This window comes from Cannabis sativa, chromosome 9 (assembly GCF_029168945.1).
Source record: "Cannabis sativa cultivar Pink pepper isolate KNU-18-1 chromosome 9, ASM2916894v1, whole genome shotgun sequence".
In the NCBI taxonomy this organism is placed as follows: Eukaryota; Viridiplantae; Streptophyta; class Magnoliopsida; order Rosales; family Cannabaceae; genus Cannabis; species Cannabis sativa.
Window position 1 is genome coordinate 4,335,670 of NC_083609.1, and position 23,737 is coordinate 4,359,406.

A 23,737-nucleotide genomic window follows, 5' to 3' on the forward strand; every position below is an offset into this window, starting at 1 on the left:
TCGAAACTGGTTTCACATGTTTTAACTGTTCTGTAATGGGGTTGCTCCATTTTTATGATATTATTGTATTTTTTTTAGTTTGTATAAAACCAGTTTTATTATTGTATGATATTTGAACAACAATTTTTGTTTTATTTTAAATAATCAGTTTTTGACAAACATATTATTTTATTATTTTCATAACTGGTTTTTTTTTAAGTAACTAGTTTTCATAACTGGTTTTTTTATTGTTGTTGATCATAATTGAGTTTTAAGTTTCAATTTTTTATTTGATTATTTCAAGAAACTGGTTTTTATTTGTTTGTTTTTATTTTGGTTGTTTTACAAATTGGTTTCTTACATTCCGCTGTTTTTTTTTTTTTTGTTATTCTTTTATGGTTTTTATTGCATTTTGTCTCTTTAATTTTCTTTGTTTCTTTTTTTTCTCTTTGATTTTAATTTCTGTTTCTCTTTGCTACATTCGCTACATAACGTATGTTTAAATCACACTACTACAAATTACACTATTCACGTCGGTCAACGCTACTGTTCATAGCGTTGACCGACGTGAATAGTACTGAAATAATTAGCCCGTCTCTTTAAAAATGACACTAATAATATGTAATTTGCGTCTTTTATTAAATGACGCTAAAAAATAAACAGACGAGAATAAAGCAAAAAATTTTAAAATTTACTTTTTATTTTGCGTGTTAGCGAGGTTTTAAAAATGAGGCAAAATACAATAGTGAGACATAGTAACCGACGCAAAAAAAAGTAAAATCTATAAAACCTAATCAGGTGCCTACTGTTCACGACCTCACACTCAACCATCTCTTCGAATTTTCTCTGGCGAAAGAGGCGACTCCTCCGTCCTCTTCGAAGCTCCTCCATCCTCGTTGAAATTGCGCCCTTTTGTTAAGCAAAACCAAACCCTTACCCGATTCGCTAATTTTTTGCCCTGTTTGCAAAAACAAAATTCTAATTTTAAAAGGAAGCCCTAATTCTCAGTAACCTAACTCGATCTCCCAGTCGCCAACAGTGGCATTTCTCTTCTCCTCCTCCCGTCTCCGGTGGTCTCTCTGTTGGTGGTGGTAAGTCACTAAATATATATCTGTACACACATCGAGCATACTTTTGATTTTTTCAGTGGTTCGTATTTGAATATTCTCTTCTTTCTTATCTATACGATTTATTCAACAAGAAAAAAGAATTATCGACTTTCCTTGTCTGCAATTTGTTATGAAAATTCTCTTCGGTATATTTCTTTGATAATAACTATGGACGCTTTCACTTCTTTCTTTGATTCTCAGGCCGGTTCGAGAAACTGGTGGAGTTACGACTTGCTCAAGAATCTGGGTCATATCTCTCCTCATGTCCAATCTCATCTCAAACGGGTAAGTAAACCACAAATTTTACTAAGAAAGTATTTTTTTTACATATTTGTTAATCGAATTGGATTGAATTCATATTTTTATTGAAGGAATTTGGGTAATTAGAGTATAATTGCTGAATTTAGGTTTTATGTTGATATAAAAATGTGGAAAGAGGGAAAATTGTTGATTGTGTGTGATAATCGTTGTTTGATTAGGGGATTTTGCGATTGGGGAAGTTATGGGCTCTCGATGAGTCTTTTTTTGTTTATACTATCTTGATTGTAGGGGCTTCTTCCTTCTTTTGGTAGAAAAGAAAATGGGGCAATTCTTTGTTTTGAGTCAGATTTGTTTATTTTTGTTGCAATTTTTTTATTATTGGATGATGCTAAGGAAATTCTTTTACTTTTCAACTTTTTTGTTTTCCTCTAGCTATTTTTTTTTTTTTGTCAGGAAAAAAAAAATACTAGCTGATGAATTCAAAAATACTGCTTGCAAAATTTATTGTTTATAAAAATATGGTGGAGAGAGCCTAATTGCATAAGTAAAAAATAAGAAAAAGTGAAATTTACTAGTGTAATAAATGGAAGAGTGACACTCAGACTGCGTGAGTATGAGACAAAACCATCAGAGATTGTTGATTGCAGTGACAAAACACATGTAGTAAGTTGGGGGTGGTGTTGGGTTTAGGAATTTTAAGCTTCTTTCTTAATGCAGTCATGGAGGTGAATTTTATTGAGTATTAATATTTGGATTTTCTTTTTTTTTTTTGGTTCAAGAATTTCTGTTGATTTAATATTATTGTTTTGATTTTCTATATTTGTGAAAATTATATGCGCAAGTATACGCAGTCACACAAGTAATAAAGTGATAAGTAAGATCGTCTCCACAGGGATTGCAAACAAAGTTTGATATAAAATCAACTAATTACAACTTAAAATAAAAAGAAATAATATGTAAATGGTTGAGTAATGATTCAAAATTAAAATTGACAAGAATTAAACTTGCTAAAATTAAAACTACTGCTGCTAGAAAACAAATTGGCTGCAAGATAAAAAATATAATATGGCAAAAATGGCTTGAATAACTAATTCCTTCTAGTCAGGTTTTTTTACAGTCAGTACAGCATTGGTTCAGCATTACTTCAGCATTCTGCACAGAGATAACAACAAATTCCTCTAGGCTTGTGAGAATTTTCCAACACTCACAACTTCAATTCTACCATTTAGCTTAATATATTCCTATATCAAACCAGCAAGCAGAACACTAATCAAGCATTAATTTGGTGAGTTATGCAAGGCAAATGAAATATTCCTATCCCACTTACAAAGAAAAGCCTAAGTCTAGGTTTTCACTTGCTTCATTCAAGTTGAACTACTAGATCTAGCCCTTCCGGTACAAGATCTAGCTTAGCAAATTGTTATTCATGGCCAAGAAACAACAATCAATTAAAATGAAACTCACTTGAATGAACAAAGGCAAACAAATACTAAAGTAAGCTTAAAATTTAATCAAACCCAACTTAGAAGTTCATAGTCATTCAAGCCTCAAAAGCTTAACTCATATTCAAATAAAAAGTTAAAATCCAAGCTAAAAATACTACATCCATGGCTGCTGCCCAAACTTACAATCTAAAAAAGTTTTGAATACTAAGTACAAACAACAACAACCAAGAGAAAAATAAAGAAGACTATCAAGAAAGGGTAAAAGAAAATTCAAACACTAGGCTTGGTCCCCTCTTCCTTCTTCTTCGTGTACTTGCTGCTGCAATTAAAAACTCCTCTAGAAAAAATATACAGCTGCTCCAGTACTGTTCAGTCCAAGATGATGAAGATGATAATGGTGTACTTCCCTTTTTTTTTTCTTTTTGATGTTGGGTTTTTAGGGTACCAACCTCCTCACCCAAAATAGAAGCCCAAACTTTTCCACTTTGGCCCACTAGGGTGAGACCTCTTTCTTCCATGTCAGCTAGCTGATGCAATTTGAATAATTGGACCGAAATTGCTGAGGTGGATAAGTGAAATTCGTGTTTCCACGTCACTGCCAGGATGCTGAATTCACTCAGCATTGCTTTAGCATCGCTTCAGCAATCAACCCAGTTCCAGCTTGTACTCATTTTCTTCCTTGCTTCTTTCTCTTTTACCTGTCAATTTAATTCCTCCTTTTTCAACAAAATAAGCACAGTTAATTGGAAAAACACACCCAACAATATCAATATTTACAAAACTTAAAGATTAGATTACTAAATAGAAAATAACACTAAAACTAATTAAAATTAAGCAAAATAAACACATTTTCATTACTCTCCTTACAATACTTTAGTTTAAAAGCATAAAAATTAACTCTATACCATAGAGTTATCACACCCCAAACTTAGAGTATTGCTCGTCCTCGAGTAATGAAAAACAAAAAGAACTAAACAATAAAAACAGAAAATGACAGCGACATTAACATGCTTGCAGCAGGGAAAATCTTGCTCTTTCACACTTGGTCTAGGGACAAAATTTGCTCTCAGAATTAGATGAAATGGAAGTGTAATTGGCAGTAGTGAATATGCCTTGAACTTGTGTGTGTCAACAGAATTTTGTATGCTATTTATGTCTTTAAAACTTATCAAGAGTAATTCAATCAATAAAGTGTGCAAATACTTCCCACCAACACTTTGAATTTCTATCACAACTACCCCTCGATCCTCAAGTTTAAAAGTTTGCTTCCATAAGTTGAACTAGTGTAATCCTCTCCACTAATGTAGCTTAGCTTTACAACTTAGATCAAAAGGACTTGACTAGGCTTGAATGTTAGGCTTGGGTTAGGGTATGGTATAGGATGTATTGAAACTAGCTTAACACCTAACCACTTCACTTGTCAAAAACCGAGCCTCTTCCTTAAAAAATTTTCTCTTGACCCTCTTCCCTAATTCAATACTCACGAGTACTTGATATTAAAATTGACTTCTCTTGCTATGTTTACTCTCTTTTTTTTCTTTTTTTCTTTTTTTTTTTTTTTTCATTGCTGATTTTTTTTTTTTTCATATATTAGAAAGACATTTATTACTATATTATACTTATATAATAAATAGCAAGAGAAGGTTAATTGAAAATTCACACTCATATACTTTGTGAGCTAATTCCCCCACCCCAAACTTACAACCCAACATTGTCCCCAATGTGGCTAAAAGTATAACCTTGAATTAGCTCGCCACAAGTTACACTCATCACACTCACCCCAAACTTAATGTGAAACTTGGCTCTTGACAAGTGAGTAATTAAGTTAGGACATATGTGGAAATGCAAATTAAGATTGGCGTTAGATGTAGGATTGGGTTGCACAACAATAATAGGCTAAATGGCTCAAACTCGGGTGACTAGGGAAAAATTGAATTCATAGGGAAGGTTAGAAAGGCTCAAACGTCCAAAGATGGCCTAAATCATTTCTAAGTTATAAAGCTCGCTAGGATTTCGCCTCAAGGATTACACTAGCTAATTCTAGGCGCTTAAACTCTCTCAAAGCGTTGGCTATTCTAAAAACTCAAGTATGGTGGGATAACACAAGCACACAATAGTTGAAAGCATTCCTCATAGGCTAGCATTTGGACAAAAATAACACTTAAAATTAGCATTTTCAACACACAAACCAAGGCACTCCACAAATGGAGGGAAATAGATATTTTTCATCATCGAGCGCTACCCTAAACCAAGCTGAAAATACAAGCAGTATTTTTCTCATTTGCAAGCTAAAACATAACATCACAAACATGACAAAACAACATGATTAATACACATCTAATCCACATAATATTTATTACTCACACAACTAAAGACGACAATAAAAGTAAACTAAGTAAACAATCAAACACAACCAGCAATAACAATTTAACTAAGGAGAAAAAGAAAACTCCCTCAAGATTTGAACTCTTCCCCACTAGAGTCTCTGCTTCAAAATGCTGAAGCGATGCTGATCCAATGCTGTACTGGGACCTACTGCTTCAACATACAAATTTGCTCACACCATATTGCAGCAGCCCCTTTTTTCTGTCATTCCTTGCTTTGCACCAGCAATAAAGATCACCACACTACAGCAAAATCATTAGTAAATGTAGGAAATTAAAAGTTATATATATATATGTAATTATATAAGTATGTATATACTAATTTTTTTTTCCTTTTTCTTCTTTTCCTCTTTTTTTTTTCTTTTTCTTTTTTTCTTTTTTTTTCTTTCTTTTTCAAGGGGTGGCACACCCCAAACTTAATTGTAAATACATATATATTTTTTTTTAAGGGGTGACACACCCCAAACTTATTACATAGCATATATATAACTAAATATAATCTTGTTCCTCCGCTCTTGGGTTGCCCAAATGTGATTCACTAAAGCCATGACAACCCGAGACCCTTCTTCCTCAAGCCTCTTCCAATGTGATGGAGGTCTTTGCTCGATCAACCTCACCAGTCCCAAACTTCACTCCTTGGCCTTTCACCAAAAATTTTCTTCTTGAAAGTGCATCACGTAGTTCTACCACCCCATCGGGGTACACTCTCACCACCAAGAAAGATCCATCACACCTTGAATCTAGTCGTCCATGAGTAGCCTTCATTAAAGAGTTAGCAAAAATCACTTGTTGCCCAACTTCAAACATTTGAGACCAAAATTTTCTACTAAACTTCTTTTTCTTTCTCTTCTTTTTGGGTGGTTTTTTAGGGTCAAATGATGTTTTGTCTTTGCTTTCTTGCGGCTCGTGATCCTTAGCAATTTCTTTAAGGGGAATCTTCTTTCTCACCTTCTTACTATTTTTGAATTTGGACTCCTCAACCATGTTAGGATCCATATCTCCAATTGCTAAGCATTCTGCTATTGCATCCGGAGCACGCATAGGATGAAAGACCTTGAATGTGGCTTGCTCATCTTGAGCTCTCATGGTAAGCTCTCCCTTTTCAACATCTATCAAAGTTCTTCCCGTGGCAAGAAATGGCCTCCCTAAAATGATTGGAATTTCCCTATCTTCCTCATAGTCAAGAATAATGAAATCGGCGGGAAAAATGAACTTATCCACTTGTACCAACACATCTTCAATTTTCCCTTCCGGATGAGCCATGGAACGATCCGCTAATTGCAAAGTGACGGTGGTTGGCCTTGCTTCTCCAATTCCCAACTTCCTAAAAATAGACATAGGCATGAGATTAATACTAGCTCCCAAGTCACAAAGAGCTCTTCCAACATCTCGACCCCCCTATAGAAATAGGAATTGTAAAGCTGCCCGGATCTTTCAATTTGGGTGGAATTTTACTTTTCAACATAGCACTACATCCCTCCGTCAAAGCGACCGTTTCAAACTCGCCAAGCCTCCTTTTCTTTGTCAAAATATCCTTCAAAAACTTCACATAAGTTGGCATTTGCTCCAAAGCTTCCACTAAAGGTATATTGATGTGGAGCTGCTTTAGAACATCAAGAAATCTCCGGAATTGACCATCGTCTTGTTGCTTCTTGAACCGTTGAGGAAATGGTGGCGGTGGCTTTTGCAAAGACTTTTCTGCAGTAGAATGCTGACTGGATGCTGTAACTACTGGGGGAATTTCAGCAGCTGAAGTTGTTGGTTTTTTCTTCATTTCCCCCTCTTTTTGGATTGAAGAGGGCTCTTTACTGCCTGCTGCAGCCACATTTGACTCAATTATTTTTCCACTTCTCAAGGTTACCGCTTTGCAATGTTCTTTGCAATCTCTTCTTGGGTTTTCGGTGTCACTAGGCAAAGTGCCTTGTGGTCTATTCTTCAAATCATTGGCCAATTGCCCCAATTGAACTTCAAGATTCCGAAGAGATGCTGCTTGGCTTTGAATTACAGCGTCATTCTTGGACATATAATCTCTCATTAAGCTCTCCAAAGAACTAGTTTGAGAGCCTTGAGGTTGGTGAGGTTGTTGAGGTCTTGGTTGTTGAGAAAAACCCGGTGGAAATGATTGCTTTCCTTGTGCTTGTTGTGCTCCACTTGAACTTGCCCCTTGACCTCCCCATGAAAAGTTCGGATGATGCTTCCATGCCGGATTGTAGGAGTTTGAGTATGGATTGTTGTTGCGGTTGAAGTTTTGATTACCCACATAGCAAACTGAAGCTGGATTTGAAGGGCAATTTTCAAAAGTATGCCCATCACCACAATACACACAAGAGAATTCTGCCTTTTGAATGGCAAATGGCGGATTTGTACACTTCCTCCCATATTCATATTCTTCAAAATGTTGGTCATTGAGGCCATTTGAGCGGTTAGAGCGGTCAAAGCATCTACTTCAAGAACACCCGCTACTTTTCGGCTTGTAGGAGCTCTATTAGTTGACCATTGATAGTTGTTGCTAGCTATCCTTTCTAAAATCTCAAAAGCTTCATTGTAAGACTTGGAAAGAATGGCTCCATTAGCGGAAGCATCCAACACCATCCTAGAGGCCGCATTGAGACCATTGTAAAATGTCTCAAGTTGAATACAATGAGGAATACCATGGTGTGGGCACTTCCTTAACAACTCCTTGAATCTTTCCCATGCATCACTAGTAGTCTCGTCTTCCAATTGTTGAAAAGACATGATCTCGCTTCGAAACTTTGCATTTCTTGTTGGAGGAAAGTACTTTCTCAAGAATTTTTCAGCCAAGTCATTCCAATTAGTCACCGAATCGGGAGGAAGAGTGTTAAGCCATGCTCTAGCCCGATCCCTCAAGGAAAATGGGAACAACTTCAATCTTAAAGCCTCTTCACTTACTCCTTGTAGCTTGAAAGAATCACTCACCTCCAAAAATGAGCGAATATGGAGGTGAGGATCTTCCGTTGGCGACCCACCAAATTGACCAACCGTTTGGAGCATTTGAAACATGACGGGCTTGAGCTCAAAGTGAGGTGCTTGGATTTCGGGTCTCACAATACCCGGATTTAGCTCATTGAACATAGGGGCTGCATACTCTCTTATTGCTCGGGCTCTATCATCGGCCAAAGCAATAGGATTGGCTTCATTATGAGCACCTCCAATTTCAAACCCATCGGCCATATTGCAGCGTTTTTTAGCCTTTTGTTCCTTCCTCCTTTTCTAAAAGTGCGTTCAATTTCGGGGTCAATAGGAGCAAGTTCAAGGTCTTCTTCTTGCTCGTTCATACACTAGATTACACCTGAAAAAGAAAAATTCAGCGCACCAAAATAGGATTAAAACTTTAAACCAGAAAATAAATTGCAAAATAGTTGATAATACACAATTTTAGTTTCAATCCCCGGCAACGGCGCCAAAAACTTGTTGTGAAAATTATATGCGCAAGTATACGCAGTCACACAAGTAATAAAGTGATAAGTAAGATCGTCTCCACAGGGATTGCAAACAAAGTTTGATATAAAATCAACTAATTACAACTTAAAATAAAAAGAAATAATATGTAAATGGTTGAGTAATGATTCAAAATTAAAATTGACAAGAATTAAACTTGCTAAAATTAAAACTACTGCTGCTAGAAAACAAATTGGCTGCAAGATAAAAAATATAATATGGCAAAAATGGCTTGAATAACTAATTCCTTCTAGTCAGGTTTTTTTACAGTCAGTACAGCATTGGTTCAGCATTACTTCAGCATTCTGCACAGAGATAACAACAAATTCCTCTAGGCTTGTGAGAATTTTCCAACACTCACAACTTCAATTCTACCATTTAGCTTAATATATTCCTATATCAAACCAGCAAGCAGAACACTAATCAAGCATTAATTTGGTGAGTTATGCAAGGCAAATGAAATATTCCTATCCCACTTACAAAGAAAAGCCTAAGTCTAGGTTTTCACTTGCTTCATTCAAGTTGAACTACTAGATCTAGCCCTTCCGGTACAAGATCTAGCTTAGCAAATTGTTATTCATGGCCAAGAAACAACAATCAATTAAAATGAAACTCACTTGAATGAACAAAGGCAAACAAATACTAAAGTAAGCTTAAAATTTAATCAAACCCAACTTAGAAGTTCATAGTCATTCAAGCCTCAAAAGCTTAACTCATATTCAAATAAAAAGTTAAAATCCAAGCTAAAAATACTACATCCATGGCTGCTGCCCAAACTTACAATCTAAAAAAGTTTTGAATACTAAGTACAAACAACAACAACCAAGAGAAAAATAAAGAAGACTAGCTATCAAGAAAGGGTAAAAGAAAATTCAAACACTAGGCTTGGTCCCCTCTTCCTTCTTCTTCGTGTACTTGCTGCTGCAATTAAAAACTCCTCTAGAAAAAATATACAGCTGCTCCAGTACTGTTCAGTCCAAGATGATGAAGATGATAATGGTGTACTTCCCTTTTTTTTTTTCTTTTTGATGTTGGGTTTTTAGGGTACCAACCTCCTCACCCAAAATAGAAGCCCAAACTTTTCCACTTTGGCCCACTAGGGTGAGACCTCTTTCTTCCATGTCAGCTAGCTGATGCAATTTGAATAATTGGACCGAAATTGCTGAGGTGGATAAGTGAAATTCGTGTTTCCACGTCACTGCCAGGATGCTGAATTCACTCAGCATTGCTTTAGCATCGCTTCAGCAATCAACCCAGTTCCAGCTTGTACTCATTTTCTTCCTTGCTTCTTTCTCTTTTACCTGTCAATTTAATTCCTCCTTTTTCAACAAAATAAGCACAGTTAATTGGAAAAACACACCCAACAATATCAATATTTACAAAACTTAAAGATTAGATTACTAAATAGAAAATAACACTAAAACTAATTAAAATTAAGCAAAATAAACACATTTTCATTACTCTCCTTACAATACTTTAGTTTAAAAGCATAAAAATTAACTCTATACCATAGAGTTATCAGATTAATTTACTATTCTTTATCCAATCAGGTTAGTCTTAGATTGGTTAGGTATGTTTTTTTTATTTGAAAATTCAGAACCCACCAACTCCAAGTTGAATGACTACTTATGTATAAAGGACTATCTTTCTGTTTTAGTTATCTGAAAATCATTATATTGTTGGCAGCAGTTTAGAAATGATCATTTTATGTCCACTTATTGTATGCTATTATCGATTTCTGCTCTCTGCATGTTCTTCAATTTGCTAATTTCCATTTACATATTGTTTTCTCTACAAAATAAGTGCTCATTTAAAAGAAGAATAACTTACAAGCAAAGCTTTGCTGATTCTACAGGATGAGCTGCGCGATGCTGTTCTTCTTTTTTTTGCTAAGAAACAGGATCTTCCAAATGCAATGAATGAAGCTGAGATCACTGATAAGCTTGGTCGTCATTCTCTCAGGCAGTGCCACTGGTAGCCATCTTATCTTCATTAGTTCGTTTAATTACACGATGCTTGACACTACAGAATCTAGTATTATGTTCAATTTTCCAGGTACATCCAGAGCACATGTGCAACCTCAGGAGAGGGATTGTACGAGGGTCTGGATTGGCTCTCCAACAACATTGCCAACAAGGTCAGCCTTTAATCTTATTATCAATTTGTAAAGCTCAAGCAATAATGACCATTGACCAGAATCTTATTTCACCTGCATTTTATATTTTCAAGTAAGCTCAAGCAATGATGACTAATGTTTACTGTGTACTTGTTTTTTTTTTGTGCTAGGATGAAATTATCAATCGGATGGATGTTTTGAATACCCAGGTATGCCATTCATTGTTTATTAAGATAATAAGCTTATGATTATCGTTAAGTATTTATTCAGAGAAGAGATAGTATTCATTGAATCCACAGGTATGCCATTCATTTTTTTCTCTGTGTTATGTTTTGTATATGTGAAGAGAAGAGATAGATCGACTGAAGTTGGACTATCCACGAAGAAAAGAGGAGAATTCGAAGGAAATCATTGGAAATGGCCATTAATAATGACTGCAGCTATTCTTGAAATCTCTAGATGTTCCCCGCCGATTCAAGTTAATGGCTCTTTAACTTTGACACTGCATCCTGCACTGTGTTTGACGCGCTCTTGGATTCAAGCTACACATGCTCGGTGATCTTGGGGTTGGTTTCCTACTGTTTGTAGCTGAAATTTCAGTGAGACTCAACTCAGTGTACCTAATAAGAAAATGACAAAATGATTATTTTGTATACTAACACAATTTTGGTATTATGTGATTAGTTAAAGGAGTCGATTACTAATTTTATATAAGTTTTAAAAATGTTATTATAACTTTTTTTTTTTGTATTATGTATTTACTATTATATAAAATTATTTTAAAATTTGATAATGCAGGTGGGGAAAAGAGCATGAAAATTTACAATTTTTTCTTACTTACATTTGTGCTTCATTTTATAAGTGACGCAATAAGTAAAAAAAAAAGTATTTTGACAATTGATATGACATTTTTGAATTGACGTAATAAGTTTTTTGTGATAGTTTTAATAAGCCATGAAACATTTAGCGTCATTTTTTAATCGACACATAAAATAAAATAGAAAAGTAAATATTTAGCGTCGATTTATAAATGTCGAAAATTGTTTTTTGCGTCGTTTTAAAAATGACGCTAATAAAAAACTATTTGCGACTACGGTATATACGTCGGTTTTATAAACCGACGTAAATTCTTTAAGTGACACTTAAAAACCGACGTGAATTATACTTTTTGTAGTAGTGTCAATTCTATTTTTTGAGCAAGCAAATAAAAATTAAATGCCAAAATAAAGAATAAAGTTAGAAGTTTGGTTATTAGGTATTGATATAAAATTTATATATTCAAAACTGGTTTTTAAATTTAGTATTATTTGTAAAAGTTTAGTTATTAGGCATTGTGTATTTTTCAGTATGTTATTGATGAAACTTTTTTTTTTTTGCCTCTTTTAATGAAATAATTAGTTTTTTTTTTTAATATTGATGAAATTAGTTTTTAAAGTTAGTATCGTTTTTAGATTGTAATTTTTTTTCATTATCTTGTTGATGAAACTATTTTTTAATCTTTTAATGAAATTATTAGTTATTTTCAATGTTGATAAAAGTAGTTTTTAAAGTTTGCATTCTTTTTAGATTATAATTTTTTATATTGTTTTTTTTTTCATGATGATGTTGATGAAACTGGTTTTTTTTTTTTTTGCTGTTTTTAATAAAATAATTAGTTGTTAACAAAAAAAAATAAATAAATAGTAGTTTAAATAGAAAAAAAAACAAGTTTAATTGAGAAGAAAGGGAAAGAGGCAGCTAAGAATGTGGTGGACTTCGGTTTAAGTGAGCGGTAGAAGAGAGTATAGTCGATTGGAGAGAGAGAGAGAGTAGCGTTTGGGTTGGGGAAGAGAGAATTCAGATTCCTTTATCCTTAAATATGGGATTTTAAAGAATCATTTACCTAAATATGACATCCTCAAACCCATATAAAAACCCAAAAAAGAAAAAATGCCATACAAATTGTTCAAACTTAAAACTACCATATTTATCATAAAACATTCAAAAAAGCCATACTGCATGTAATTTCCACATATTTTATTTCTCGAGCTTTTCGAAAATAGATATTAATAAATATTATTAAGGGCTAGAAAATAAAGATACAATAAGAATTTGAAATCAGTATTTTTACATGATTCAGGTATAAATCTTAGTCCACGAATCTCTTTTTATTGAGCTTTGAGCTTTGTGTAACAATATTGGAGAGTTGACAAATTTGAAGAGTTTTGTTATATGTACACAATTAAAGCTTTAAAATATATAATTTTGAGCTTTATTCACAATCCCTAATCAGCTTCTTCCTAGTCGCTAGCAATTCAAGCAAAAAAAAATAAATAAATAATGTCAACATGATATTTTTTAGATAAAAAATTCTAAAATTATGCATGTATTCAAACAAAATATTGTTTACAAGTCAATAAGAGCGCTATACAAATCACTTTGAATAAATCTAGAGTTGTGAGTGTGTGTACCAAAATTGAACTTTCTTACTGCAAAACCTTAGCACATAAAAATTTTCGAAAACTATATTAAGTAAAAGTCTCAATTCTTCACAAGTTATTGAAATATTTATATATGGCAAAAGATTTTACTCATGGTATTAAAAATTGAAAAATGAGCAGTCGAATGGATAGATTAATAGAGACTATTTTAACCCATTTTAAAGTAGACTTTTATATTTTCCTTTTATATGTATTGCAATGTATTTTCCTGGTATTGCAGGTGTAGAAATACAGTAGCTGAATTGTTATTCCTTGACATCCCCTCTCAAACGAAAAGGTGAGTTCCTCACGCCGAGTTTGTCAACAAGGAAGGCAAAACGAGAAGGAGATAGGCCTTTAGTCAAGCAGTCGGCAATTTGATCATGTGAAGGAATGTATCGAATCTCAAGTTGCTTCTGCAGTACTTTATCACGAACATAGTGCGCGTCAATTTTGATGTGTTTGGTTCGAGCACGGAAGACGGGATTCGCTGCAAGTTCAGTGGCACTGAGGTTGTCACACTATGTCACAGATGGACTTGGGAAAGGAAACTGAAGTTCATTCAGCAATGACTCAACCCATGATATTTCAACAGCTACATGAGCTAAAGCACGATATTCTGATTCAGTGCTCGACCTTGAAACAACAGCTTGCTTCTTGGATGACCATGACAAAAGAGTGTCACCCAAATAAACACAATAACCTGCAATAGACCTTTTGTCATTAGGACAGCAAGCCCAGTCGGCATCTGAAAAACCAGTGATGCTAAGTTTGTCGCTACAGCTGATGTGAAGACCTTTTGTTTCGGTACCCTGCAAGTATCGTAGCACGCGTTTTACTCCACTCCAGTGAATGTCAGTTGGAGTTTGCAAGAATTGACTCAATTTGTTCACGGCGTATGCAATGTCAGGCCGTGTGTGACATAGATACTGGAGTGCACCAACCGTACTCCTATAAAGAGTAGCATTTTCCATTGGATTCCCATCAGTGAGCGACAAAGGTTTGCCAACAATCATTGGTGTTGGACAGGTCTTTATCTTGGACATATTAACTCTGCTCAAGATATCTTCTATGTATCTAGTTTGTGTCAAGTAAAGACCTGATGCATCACGGTAAGCCTCAATACCAAGAAAGTATTGCAAAGGTCCAGTATCTTTCAAGGTGAACTTATTGTTTAGTTTAGTAATGAAATTATGCAACTTGCTTTTGTCATTTTCCGTAATAATAATGTCATCGACATAGATTAAGGCAAGTATAATTACCTTTGCATCTTTGTAGAAGAACAATGATGTGCCGGCCTTTGAATTGTGAAAATTCCAAGCTGTCAAAGTCTCTTTCAGTTTGTCAAACCAAGCTCTCGGAGCTTGTTTCAAGCCATAAATTGACTTTTTCAGCTTACAGACAAAGTTTTCCTTCCCTTTCTCTTTAAACCCTTGCGGTTGAACCATGTAAACTTCTTCCTCCAATTCACCGTTTAGAAAGGCGTTGTTGATGTCAAGTTGTCTAATTTCCCATCCACTAGATACCGCAATAGTCAAGATAATTCGCACAGTAGCAGCCTTGATAATGGGGCTGAAAGTCTCACCATAATCGATTCCAGGCCTTTGATGGAATCCCTTTGCAACAAGTCGGGCTTTGAGACGATTTACAGTACCATCAGCATTCAACTTGATTCAATACACCCATTTATTTCCAACTAAGTTGTATGCATCTGAAGGAGGTACAAGAACCCATGTCCCTTTTGATTTTAGAGCATAGAACTCCACATTCATCGCTTTAAACCAGCCTGGATGCTTTATTGCTTCAGCAACACTAACCGGTTCTGTGATGGCAGATTCAGATTGTATTTGACTCACAAATGTTCGAGGCTTGAATATCCCAGCTTTACCTCTGGTAATCATAGGGTGTGAAGGCAATGGAACATTGGGTTCAGCAGGTACACCTTAACCGATTTTCAACACCAGCAGGCTCAAAACAACCCGAAACTGTTTGGTGCAGATCATGTTCATGTTGCAGGTCATGGGCATATAGATCATTGTCTCTGTCAGGACCTGAAACAGAACTAGGGGAGTCAAAATTAGTAGCTGAAGAGTGAGCACGGGGGCTGCTAGAGGATGCTGCAGGAGTGGCTTCAGGTGATATATCAGTGGAAGAAGAGTCGACTGGTGTGGATAATGGAGTGGGGTAATGAGTGGGAAGGGTGGACCAGGAAGTAGAGTGAATTAGGACAGGTTGTGGAGTGGTATAATTGTTCAGAAAACCCATTTTGAAGGGGAATTCCAGTTCGTTAAAAACTACATCTCGAGAGATGTAGATGCGGCCAGTGGGACTAAGGCATTTATAGCCTTTGTAGGAGTCACTATAACCAAGATTGACGCATTTGATAGAGTGGAACTAGAATTTGTGGGATTGGTAAGGACGAAGGCACGGAAAACACGCTGCACCAAACGTTTTCAAAAAAGCATAATCTAGTTTTCGAGCAAATAGTATTTCGTAGGGTGATTTCTAGTGCAGCAAGGGTGTGGGAAGCCTATTGATTAAATAGACTGAGGTGTGAAAAGCATCACACTAATATTTGAGGGGCATACTTGCTTGTGCGAGCAAGGTAAGTCCCATCTCGATAATGTGACGGTGCTTGCGTTTAGCACGTCCATTTTGGGCAGAGGTGTGTGGACAGGGGTGCTGGAACTCAATGCCGTGAGTTTGCACCAGATCAATAAAAGGCTTGTATTCACCCCCAGAGTCTGATCTAAGGCTCTTTATTTTCTTGTCAAATTGGTTCTCAACTAGAGCCTTAAATTGTATGAATGCAGCAAGGGCATCGAACTTTAGTTTGAGAGGATATAGCCAGGTATAACGGCTATAATCATCCACAAAGTGGATGTAATAGTGGTGATTTATGTTAGAAGCAACGGGTGCAGGGCCCCATAGGTCAGTATGGATAAGATCCAACACGGATTTAGCACGAGAATTAGATGAACGAAAAAGGAAGAGCATGTGCTTTACCATATTGACAAGCATCAGAAAAGGTTTTCATTTCATTTTTTGACACACTTACATTAACAGACTCTAGAACATGGTTTAAAACCTTGATTGAGGGATGACCTAATCTCCTATGCCACACATCTACTTGGGAAATTAAAAGACTAGCAGCCTGAGGCTGAGTTACATTTGAGTCGACTGAAATGGTAAAGGCTGAAATAAGGTTGGACTTTTGGTGTGAATGATTTGGTGTGGTGTGAGGTGAGTCCAACTGATACAATCCATCCTTAAGCACTCTGTGAAGCAGCACCCTCTTTGTTACCTTGTCCTTCACCAAACAAAAAGTTGAGTAAAATTCAATCAGCACATTGTTATCAGTGGCAAGTTTAGATACACTAACAAGATTTTTGGCAATTTTAGGAACAAGTAGCATGTCTTTGAGCAGTAAATAGTTGCCAGATTTAGTGTTCAATTTACCATTACCAATGTGTGAGATTTGCAGCTTACTGTCATTGCCAACAACAACAGACTCTTTACCATTGTAATCTTATTTCTGAGTGAGGTTTGAAGGGTCAGATGTTATGTGGTTGCTCGCTCTGCTATCGGCAAACCAAGCATCAGATTCGAGAACTTCAGGAGTGGCAATGAATGCACTGTGATTGTTGTTGTTTTGTCCTGATTTGTTCTGGTTTTGAGAGTTGTTTGGGTCAGATCCCATGTAGATTTCGTCGAACCGATTATAGCAGATGGCAGCTGTGTGACCATACTCACAGACTTGGCAAGTAGGTCTCGAACCAGAACCAGGGCCACATCCTCTTCCTCTAAATCTGCCAGATGTTCCTCGACTGTTGGAGAAACGGACACCATTGTGAGTTCCAGAATTTTGTGACTGAAATCCTCGACCCCGACCATTGTTGTTGGTTTTAGCTGCCATATTAGCTTGTGGCAGAGAACTGGTAGTCTTGCTGTTGAGGGTAAGATTTTGGAGCCTTTCAATCTTACTGTCGAAGCTTAGCAGTAAGTCTTGGAGTTCCTGCCAGGTGGTGTTAGATCTAGCCTCAATCTGCAGAACAATAGAAAGGTATTCAGCGTCAAGTCTGGATAGAACATTTGCAATAAGGTGAGCCTCTGGATACGGATCTCCAGCCAAGGCCAACATGTCCGACCAATTCTTTTTCTGCCTCAGATACTCGCTCATCGGAGTCGACCCTTTCCTAGTTGTTTGGATCAAAGTGCGGGTGTCGTCCATCTTCGATTTTGAGTAGGCACGGTATAGGCTCTTAAGGTTTCTCCATAGATTAGCAACAGAGTGAGACCCCATAACTTATGTGGCGATTCCTTCGGTCATGGAGCTGTAAAGCCATCCCATGAGTAACTGGTCACTTATTATCCAGTTCTCATATTCAGGGTTAGTAACCTGAGTATCTCCAACCATGATGAACTCCAATGGGCACATTGGAGTACCGTTGAGATATCCATGAAGTCTATGACCTCTAACAATGGTGGAGACCATTGTCTTCCATAGTGTAAAATTGTTGCGGTCAAGTTTAAGTGAAAAGGGCTGATTTAGGGTTGGTTGGGCGAAGGCATTTGGGAGCTGAGATGCCTGGTTGGTGTTATTGCTATTATTCGAACCAGCTCCGGCAACACCAGAGTTGGCCGGTGAACTTGCAGCTGATGCTGATTGATTGTCTTGTGGAGTAGACATGGCAGAGGCCAGCAATGGCTCTGATACCAAGTTTGGATTTTAAGGAGAAGGCAAATTATGAATCTCAGCTCATTTGCTGTATGAGCCAGAGAAGTATATTTATAGCAATATTCAGAATACAAAAACAGCCGTTTGGCTGGACACCTGGCAGTGATTACATGAGCAAAGGACTAGAATATTTAGCCTAAATATTCCCCTAATGATTATACAATGACAAGGCATAACAGAATTCATACAAGACAAATTACACAATTAAAAAGGGCACAATTCTGTTACAAACATGGGACCACTGAATTGTATGGCTGCAATGTATTTTCCTGGTATTGCAGGTGTAGAAATACAGTAGGTGAATTGTTATTCCTTGACAGCCACCCCATACAATAACATAGTTCCGCCACTGGCAAGTATGATGTTATTTAGTCCTTGAATGTGGCTCAGTGTAAGAAAAATACTAATTTAATCTCTGTGTTTTATCTTTAAAATTTTCACCATTACAGATAGAGGTTACACTTACCTCGTTAAAAATGTGTGAAAGGTAGTATTGGAGGTTAATTAGTTCTTAAGTCACCGGTTATAGAGGAGAACAATTAGCATGCAAACTTACCAAGTGACAAAATAATTTGCTCAAAACTTGCATAACTTGTGTCAACTCAACATGTAAGTCATTCAACATCTTGCAATTTTTCGCCATAGATACTTATAACTTAACAATATAGTGTCATCTAGGGAACGATTGTATTAATGCTGAGAGTTATGAGAATATCAAGGAGGTTTATCTTCACAATTCCACTCATATATAATAGATTATAGTCGTACTCAGGCTTCCAAATATAATCATCAGAACTATATTGGACCAAACAATCCACTTTTTGGCATTCGCATTCCTGAAAAAAGAACAGTATTGGAAAGCTTCCTCACAATTACTGAATTCTAGTTTGATAAAATTACTAGTACCTTCAATAGCACTAAAATTTTCATTGTTTAATGAAGCAAGATATAATGGAAATACATATTCAAATCGTTCATAATTTTTTTTAATTAGTATAAAAGTCAACTATCTAATAATTAAAGGGTATATACATGAGATATTTTTAAGTAGATTGGGAAGGTTGTCAAGGTACCGCTTCGTCCCGCACTTTATTAGAACTCCCGGAGATTGCTAAAAAGTGTAAAGAGTACTCTACCACAAACTTTTTAAAGTTAATCGTTCTTAGATAGAATAATCTCAATTTTTACAACAATCACCATTGCACAATTATTCTTGACATTATATTTATTTAATAAGGTAAATGCCAATCTAAAAATAATAAGAGTCTAATCTTAGATCTAAAAGTTTATTAAAGAAATAATAAAGGAAAAGAAAAACTAACATACCTATAGCTAAAATAAGACTATGATAAATCTAAATAAAGAAAATAATAAATAAATAAACTATAATGAAGTTAATTTAATTGACAATGTTATAAATTTTCTTACTTGTATGATTTTTTTTTACAATAATAAAAAAAACAGACAAACCATACTAACTTCTTGTAGCGCATAATTTTCTCGGCAACGGCGCCCAAAATTAATATTGCCCAATAAATTACACTGCGTTCGCGTTAATAAACGGGCTATGTCATATCTATAGAGAGATAAATTAAAACTAAAGATTAGATTAGTAATTATAAAATAATAGAAATGTAAATAGCCTAAAAAGAGTAAAAATAAGGAGATGAGAAATTAAGTTGATCAGATAAATAGTATGGTAAGGTAGAAATCTAGTTCGGTTTGGGCTTCTCACATTTTCTTAATCACTTCAAAATTTATCATTTGTCCAAATATGAAAATTAACATAAAATTAAAATAATTTTATAATTAAAATAAAAAAAATAATATAATAAAATTAATTTTATATACATGAAATGAGAACACTATGAGAGTGAGCTAGAAAATAACATGAGATTGATTTTTAGAAAAATAAAAACAAATCATCAAAGTAAAATAATAAAATAATAATTAAAACATACCAAAAATAAAAGAAATGAAAGTGTTGTCGGAGGAATTTAGAAAATACCAAATAATATGAGTATTCAGATATAAATTAGAATGCTCAATTATAAATATGTGAGTATTCGCTTAGAATAGCGAGTACTTAGTCTACTGGCTACTAAATGGACAAAAATGAAAGTAGAAATAGAGAGAAAACAAGAGAATTATAGTGGTTCAGTCAGAGCTCGGTCTGCTTAGTCCTTTATTGCAATGATTTTAGCTTGGTTAATTTGATTTGGATCACTCCTTTATATAGAAAGCAAGTGTCCTTTAGGATTAACTAATCGGTTTAGAACCGTTTTTACATTAAATGACAATATTTAATCAAAGTTAATATTTAAAGAATAAATGAAGAACAATTTAATCTGTTCTTGTATTAAGGGTATTGAAATGTATGCGACTTGATAATCCCCGAGTTGCATGTTCATATTCCAACACACAAACTCGCAGGCTCTATGATATTTTGTATTCGTAGGGTGGCCTTTGGGCCTATCGCTTGAATGTCTGCATTTATTCTCAAATGCATAGTCCGACATTCTATGTGTTGACAACATAGAACATGCGAGTCCCTGACGAATTGTCGAGCACATTAGTCATTCAGACCAATCTTATGTAAAGAAGTGATATTTATTAGTCGCAAGAGAGATATACTTGGTCATCGCATATAATCAATATACACCACCAGTATTAACTTCTCTTGATCCTGATTATTTATTTGACTATGCGAGGCATAGTATGCGACTAGACCCTGTCCCGATTGCATCTTCTCGCAAGTTTGTACCAAGAAGGGTCGGCTCTATGGGAGCTACCTACTAACACATCATCTTTTCAATCAAGAATTGAGTCAGCGTGTCAGTTTTATACGAGGTTGTACTTGTATTTCTAGTAAAACTTTGCCCTATAATAGAAAGACAGAACCTGATTAGTTGGCAAACTAGAGACAAGTCTCCTCAGATCGGCTTACCAATTTAATATTTTGTACTATCCAGTATCAATGTGTCTCAAAAATTGAAGCATTAGTTATATTTTTGGGATAAAGAAAATGATCATTGTCTAAGTAGTAGAGGAAATATATTGTAAATGGCTAAGTGAAAATAAATTTCTAATTTCCTCAACAACATTTTCTATCACGTCAGTACGATATCATTTATTTTCATCCATAATTAGAGGAAGAATGGTAGAATGAAAAAGATTTTCTTTCGGAATAATGGTTGTATCATTCTCCTCTATGAATAATATGGGTACCACATTAATATTATTACCCTCATATGTACTTGGTAGAATGGATTCTTCAAAATTTTCACCACTAGAGGTAGAGGTGACACTTACCTCGTCAAAATTGTGAAATGTGGTATGGGAGGTTCTTCAACCACCGGTTAGAGGAAAGCCATTAGCATGTAAAGTTACCAGGTGACAAGATAATTTGCTCAATTCCTAATTAACTTGTGTCAGCTCAACAAGTTAGTCTTTCAACATCTTGCAATTTGTCACCAAAGATGCTTGTAACTCAACAATATTGTCATTTAGGGAACGGTTGTATATATGTTAAGAGTTATGAGAATACCAAGGATCTTCCTCTTCATAATTTCACGCATAAAATTACAGCCGTACTCACACTTCCAAATATAATTATCATATTTATTGGACCAAACATTCCATTTTTTGGCATTCGCATTCTTGTACAAATAATAATATTGGAAAGCTTTCTCCCCGTTACTGAATTCTGGTTCGATAAAATAAATAGTACGTTCAATAGCACTAGCATTTCCATTGTTGAATGAAGCTATATATAATGGATACAAATATTCAAATCGGCGTTGATCTTCTTCATTCATTTTTTTTAATTAGTATAAAGTTAACCTTTAAAGTCAATTTTTCTTAGACAGAATAATCTCAATTTTTACCACTTTCACCATTACACAATTGTTCTTTACAGCTTGGAAGTGAAGTTTGAGGAAGAAGACAAGGAAATCTACTTGTAGAATTCCTTGCCAGCTCAATAGGACCAGTTCAAAGACACTATCATCCACTCGAAGGGCACATTAATTCTTGAAGAAATTATAGGTGCCATTTACTCGAAGGAACTGTCCCTAAAACATTGAGGAAAGGTTTCAAGAAGCAACTTAGAGGCTATGTACTCGAGAGGAAGAGATCAACACAAGGGACATCATCCACCCAAAGGAAGAGGAAGAAGTCAGAACGTCAAGAAAAGAGGAAGGTCTCAATCTAGGGGTCATAAAAAAAGTAAATGATATCACTGTGACAAAATAGGTCACATCAAAAAAGATTGACATGAACTGAAGGAAAAGCCAAGAGGGCAAAGAATTGACAATCAAAACAATAAAGAACAAGAAACAACAACCAATTATGGAGAGCATTGTGAAGATGGTGAGGTGTTCATGGGAAAGTCTGCAACAGAAGCATTGGTCACAAATGAAGTGCCTTAGAAGAATGAGTGGATCATTGATTCAGGAAGTAACTTCAACATGGAAAACAATAAAACTTGGATAAGAGACCTGAGAGTCCAAAAATATGGCAAAGTGATATTTAGCAATGGCTAAATTAACTTGTCCAATTGAAGGAATTAGAAATGCCATGTTCAGAATGAATGATGGGCAATGCAAGAAACAACGTGCCAGAACTTGCAAGAAATTTGATTTGCGGCGGAAAGTATTGAGTCAGCTCATTCCCTTAGCCAACTTTGCCACATGTTCATGCCACCGTAATTGATTTCATTTTTAGTGTGTTAGCCTTGGTAGTAACTGTTTTATTTCTTTTTTTTTTCCCCTTATTTGGGTTTTTCTGTTAATGTTAGTTAGTTGGTATTACTAGCTATATATTAATATTTTGAGGATCATGTTAGGTAGAAATGTGAGTTGTAATTAAAGAGATAAAGAGACACACAGAGAGAAAGAGATTTATGTTGAGAGAGAGAGTTCTCTGAGTTGTCTTCAGAGAAGAAGATCGAGAAGCCACTGATGAGGCATGCTCTTAGTCAGTAAACACTAGATTGGTTTCATAGTAGATGAACTGAACCCAGTGATCAAAGGGTGTTCAGAAACAAGGGATTAGGCACTTCAACACATTGGTAGAGGATGTTCGAACCTCTTAAAATTGGTTGTGTTCTTCTTTATGCTTTTATGTTCTTGTACTGTTTGATTCCTTGTTCTAGTTAAATATGTGCAGTGCTGTGTTGTGTGTGTCAGTGGTGATTGGTTCGAGATTAGAGTTGGTTTTCTAGAAACCAACATCTTGAAATAGGGTTTTAAACCCCTTTCTTAGTGGTGCAACAATGACTCTATCGATAGACATCAATGCACCATGGGTCTGCCTAATCTGGGCCCAATTGAAGTTGTTTTTCTTACATTTGACCCATTTGAAAATTGGTTTCTTCACTCGAACTTTTGCTATGCCATAAAAAAAATTCCCACAAAATTTTTTGGGCATGTACGTTTTGGTAGTTGTAATACGTTTAGAAGTATATGTACTCTATTATACAATAATAAATCAAGGGGCATAACTTTACGGTAACAATATTTTAAAAGTGTAAAAAATTCATTTTAATTATTCAACGTAACGAAAGCTCTATTGGAAGAGGTGCTGTACAATTTATAAGTAAATTGTTTGACAATATTGCAAGAGTGTCTAAAATAATATTTTTATTATAAAATCTCAAATATATAATTAATCTTTAAATTAAATTGTAGCTAAATGATATTATGAATTTATATTGATTGATTTTTATTTATTTTAAAGATTATCTTTCTGTTTTAGTACTCTAATCATCACATTCACAAACATATG

The 23,737-nt window shown here is 35.2% G+C and overlaps 1 protein-coding gene and 1 non-coding gene across 2 annotated transcripts; both read left to right on the plus strand.

Moving 5' to 3' along the window:
• Window positions 1-995: 995 nt before the first annotated feature.
• On the plus strand, window positions 996-11,477 carry LOC115705352 (uncharacterized; the record flags this gene model as incomplete). The annotated part of the gene is made up of 6 exons (XM_030632676.2): window positions 996-1,070; window positions 1,290-1,373; window positions 10,493-10,611; window positions 10,693-10,774; window positions 10,924-10,962; window positions 11,100-11,477. Coding segments are annotated over 6 exons (612 nt in total), but the record flags the coding sequence as incomplete, so codon positions are not given.
• LOC133031616 (small nucleolar RNA R71) lies at window positions 7,826-7,932 on the plus strand. The gene has a single exon (XR_009684720.1). It is a non-coding gene; the product is annotated as a small nucleolar RNA R71 (small nucleolar RNA).
• Window positions 11,478-23,737: the final 12,260 nt, after the last annotated feature.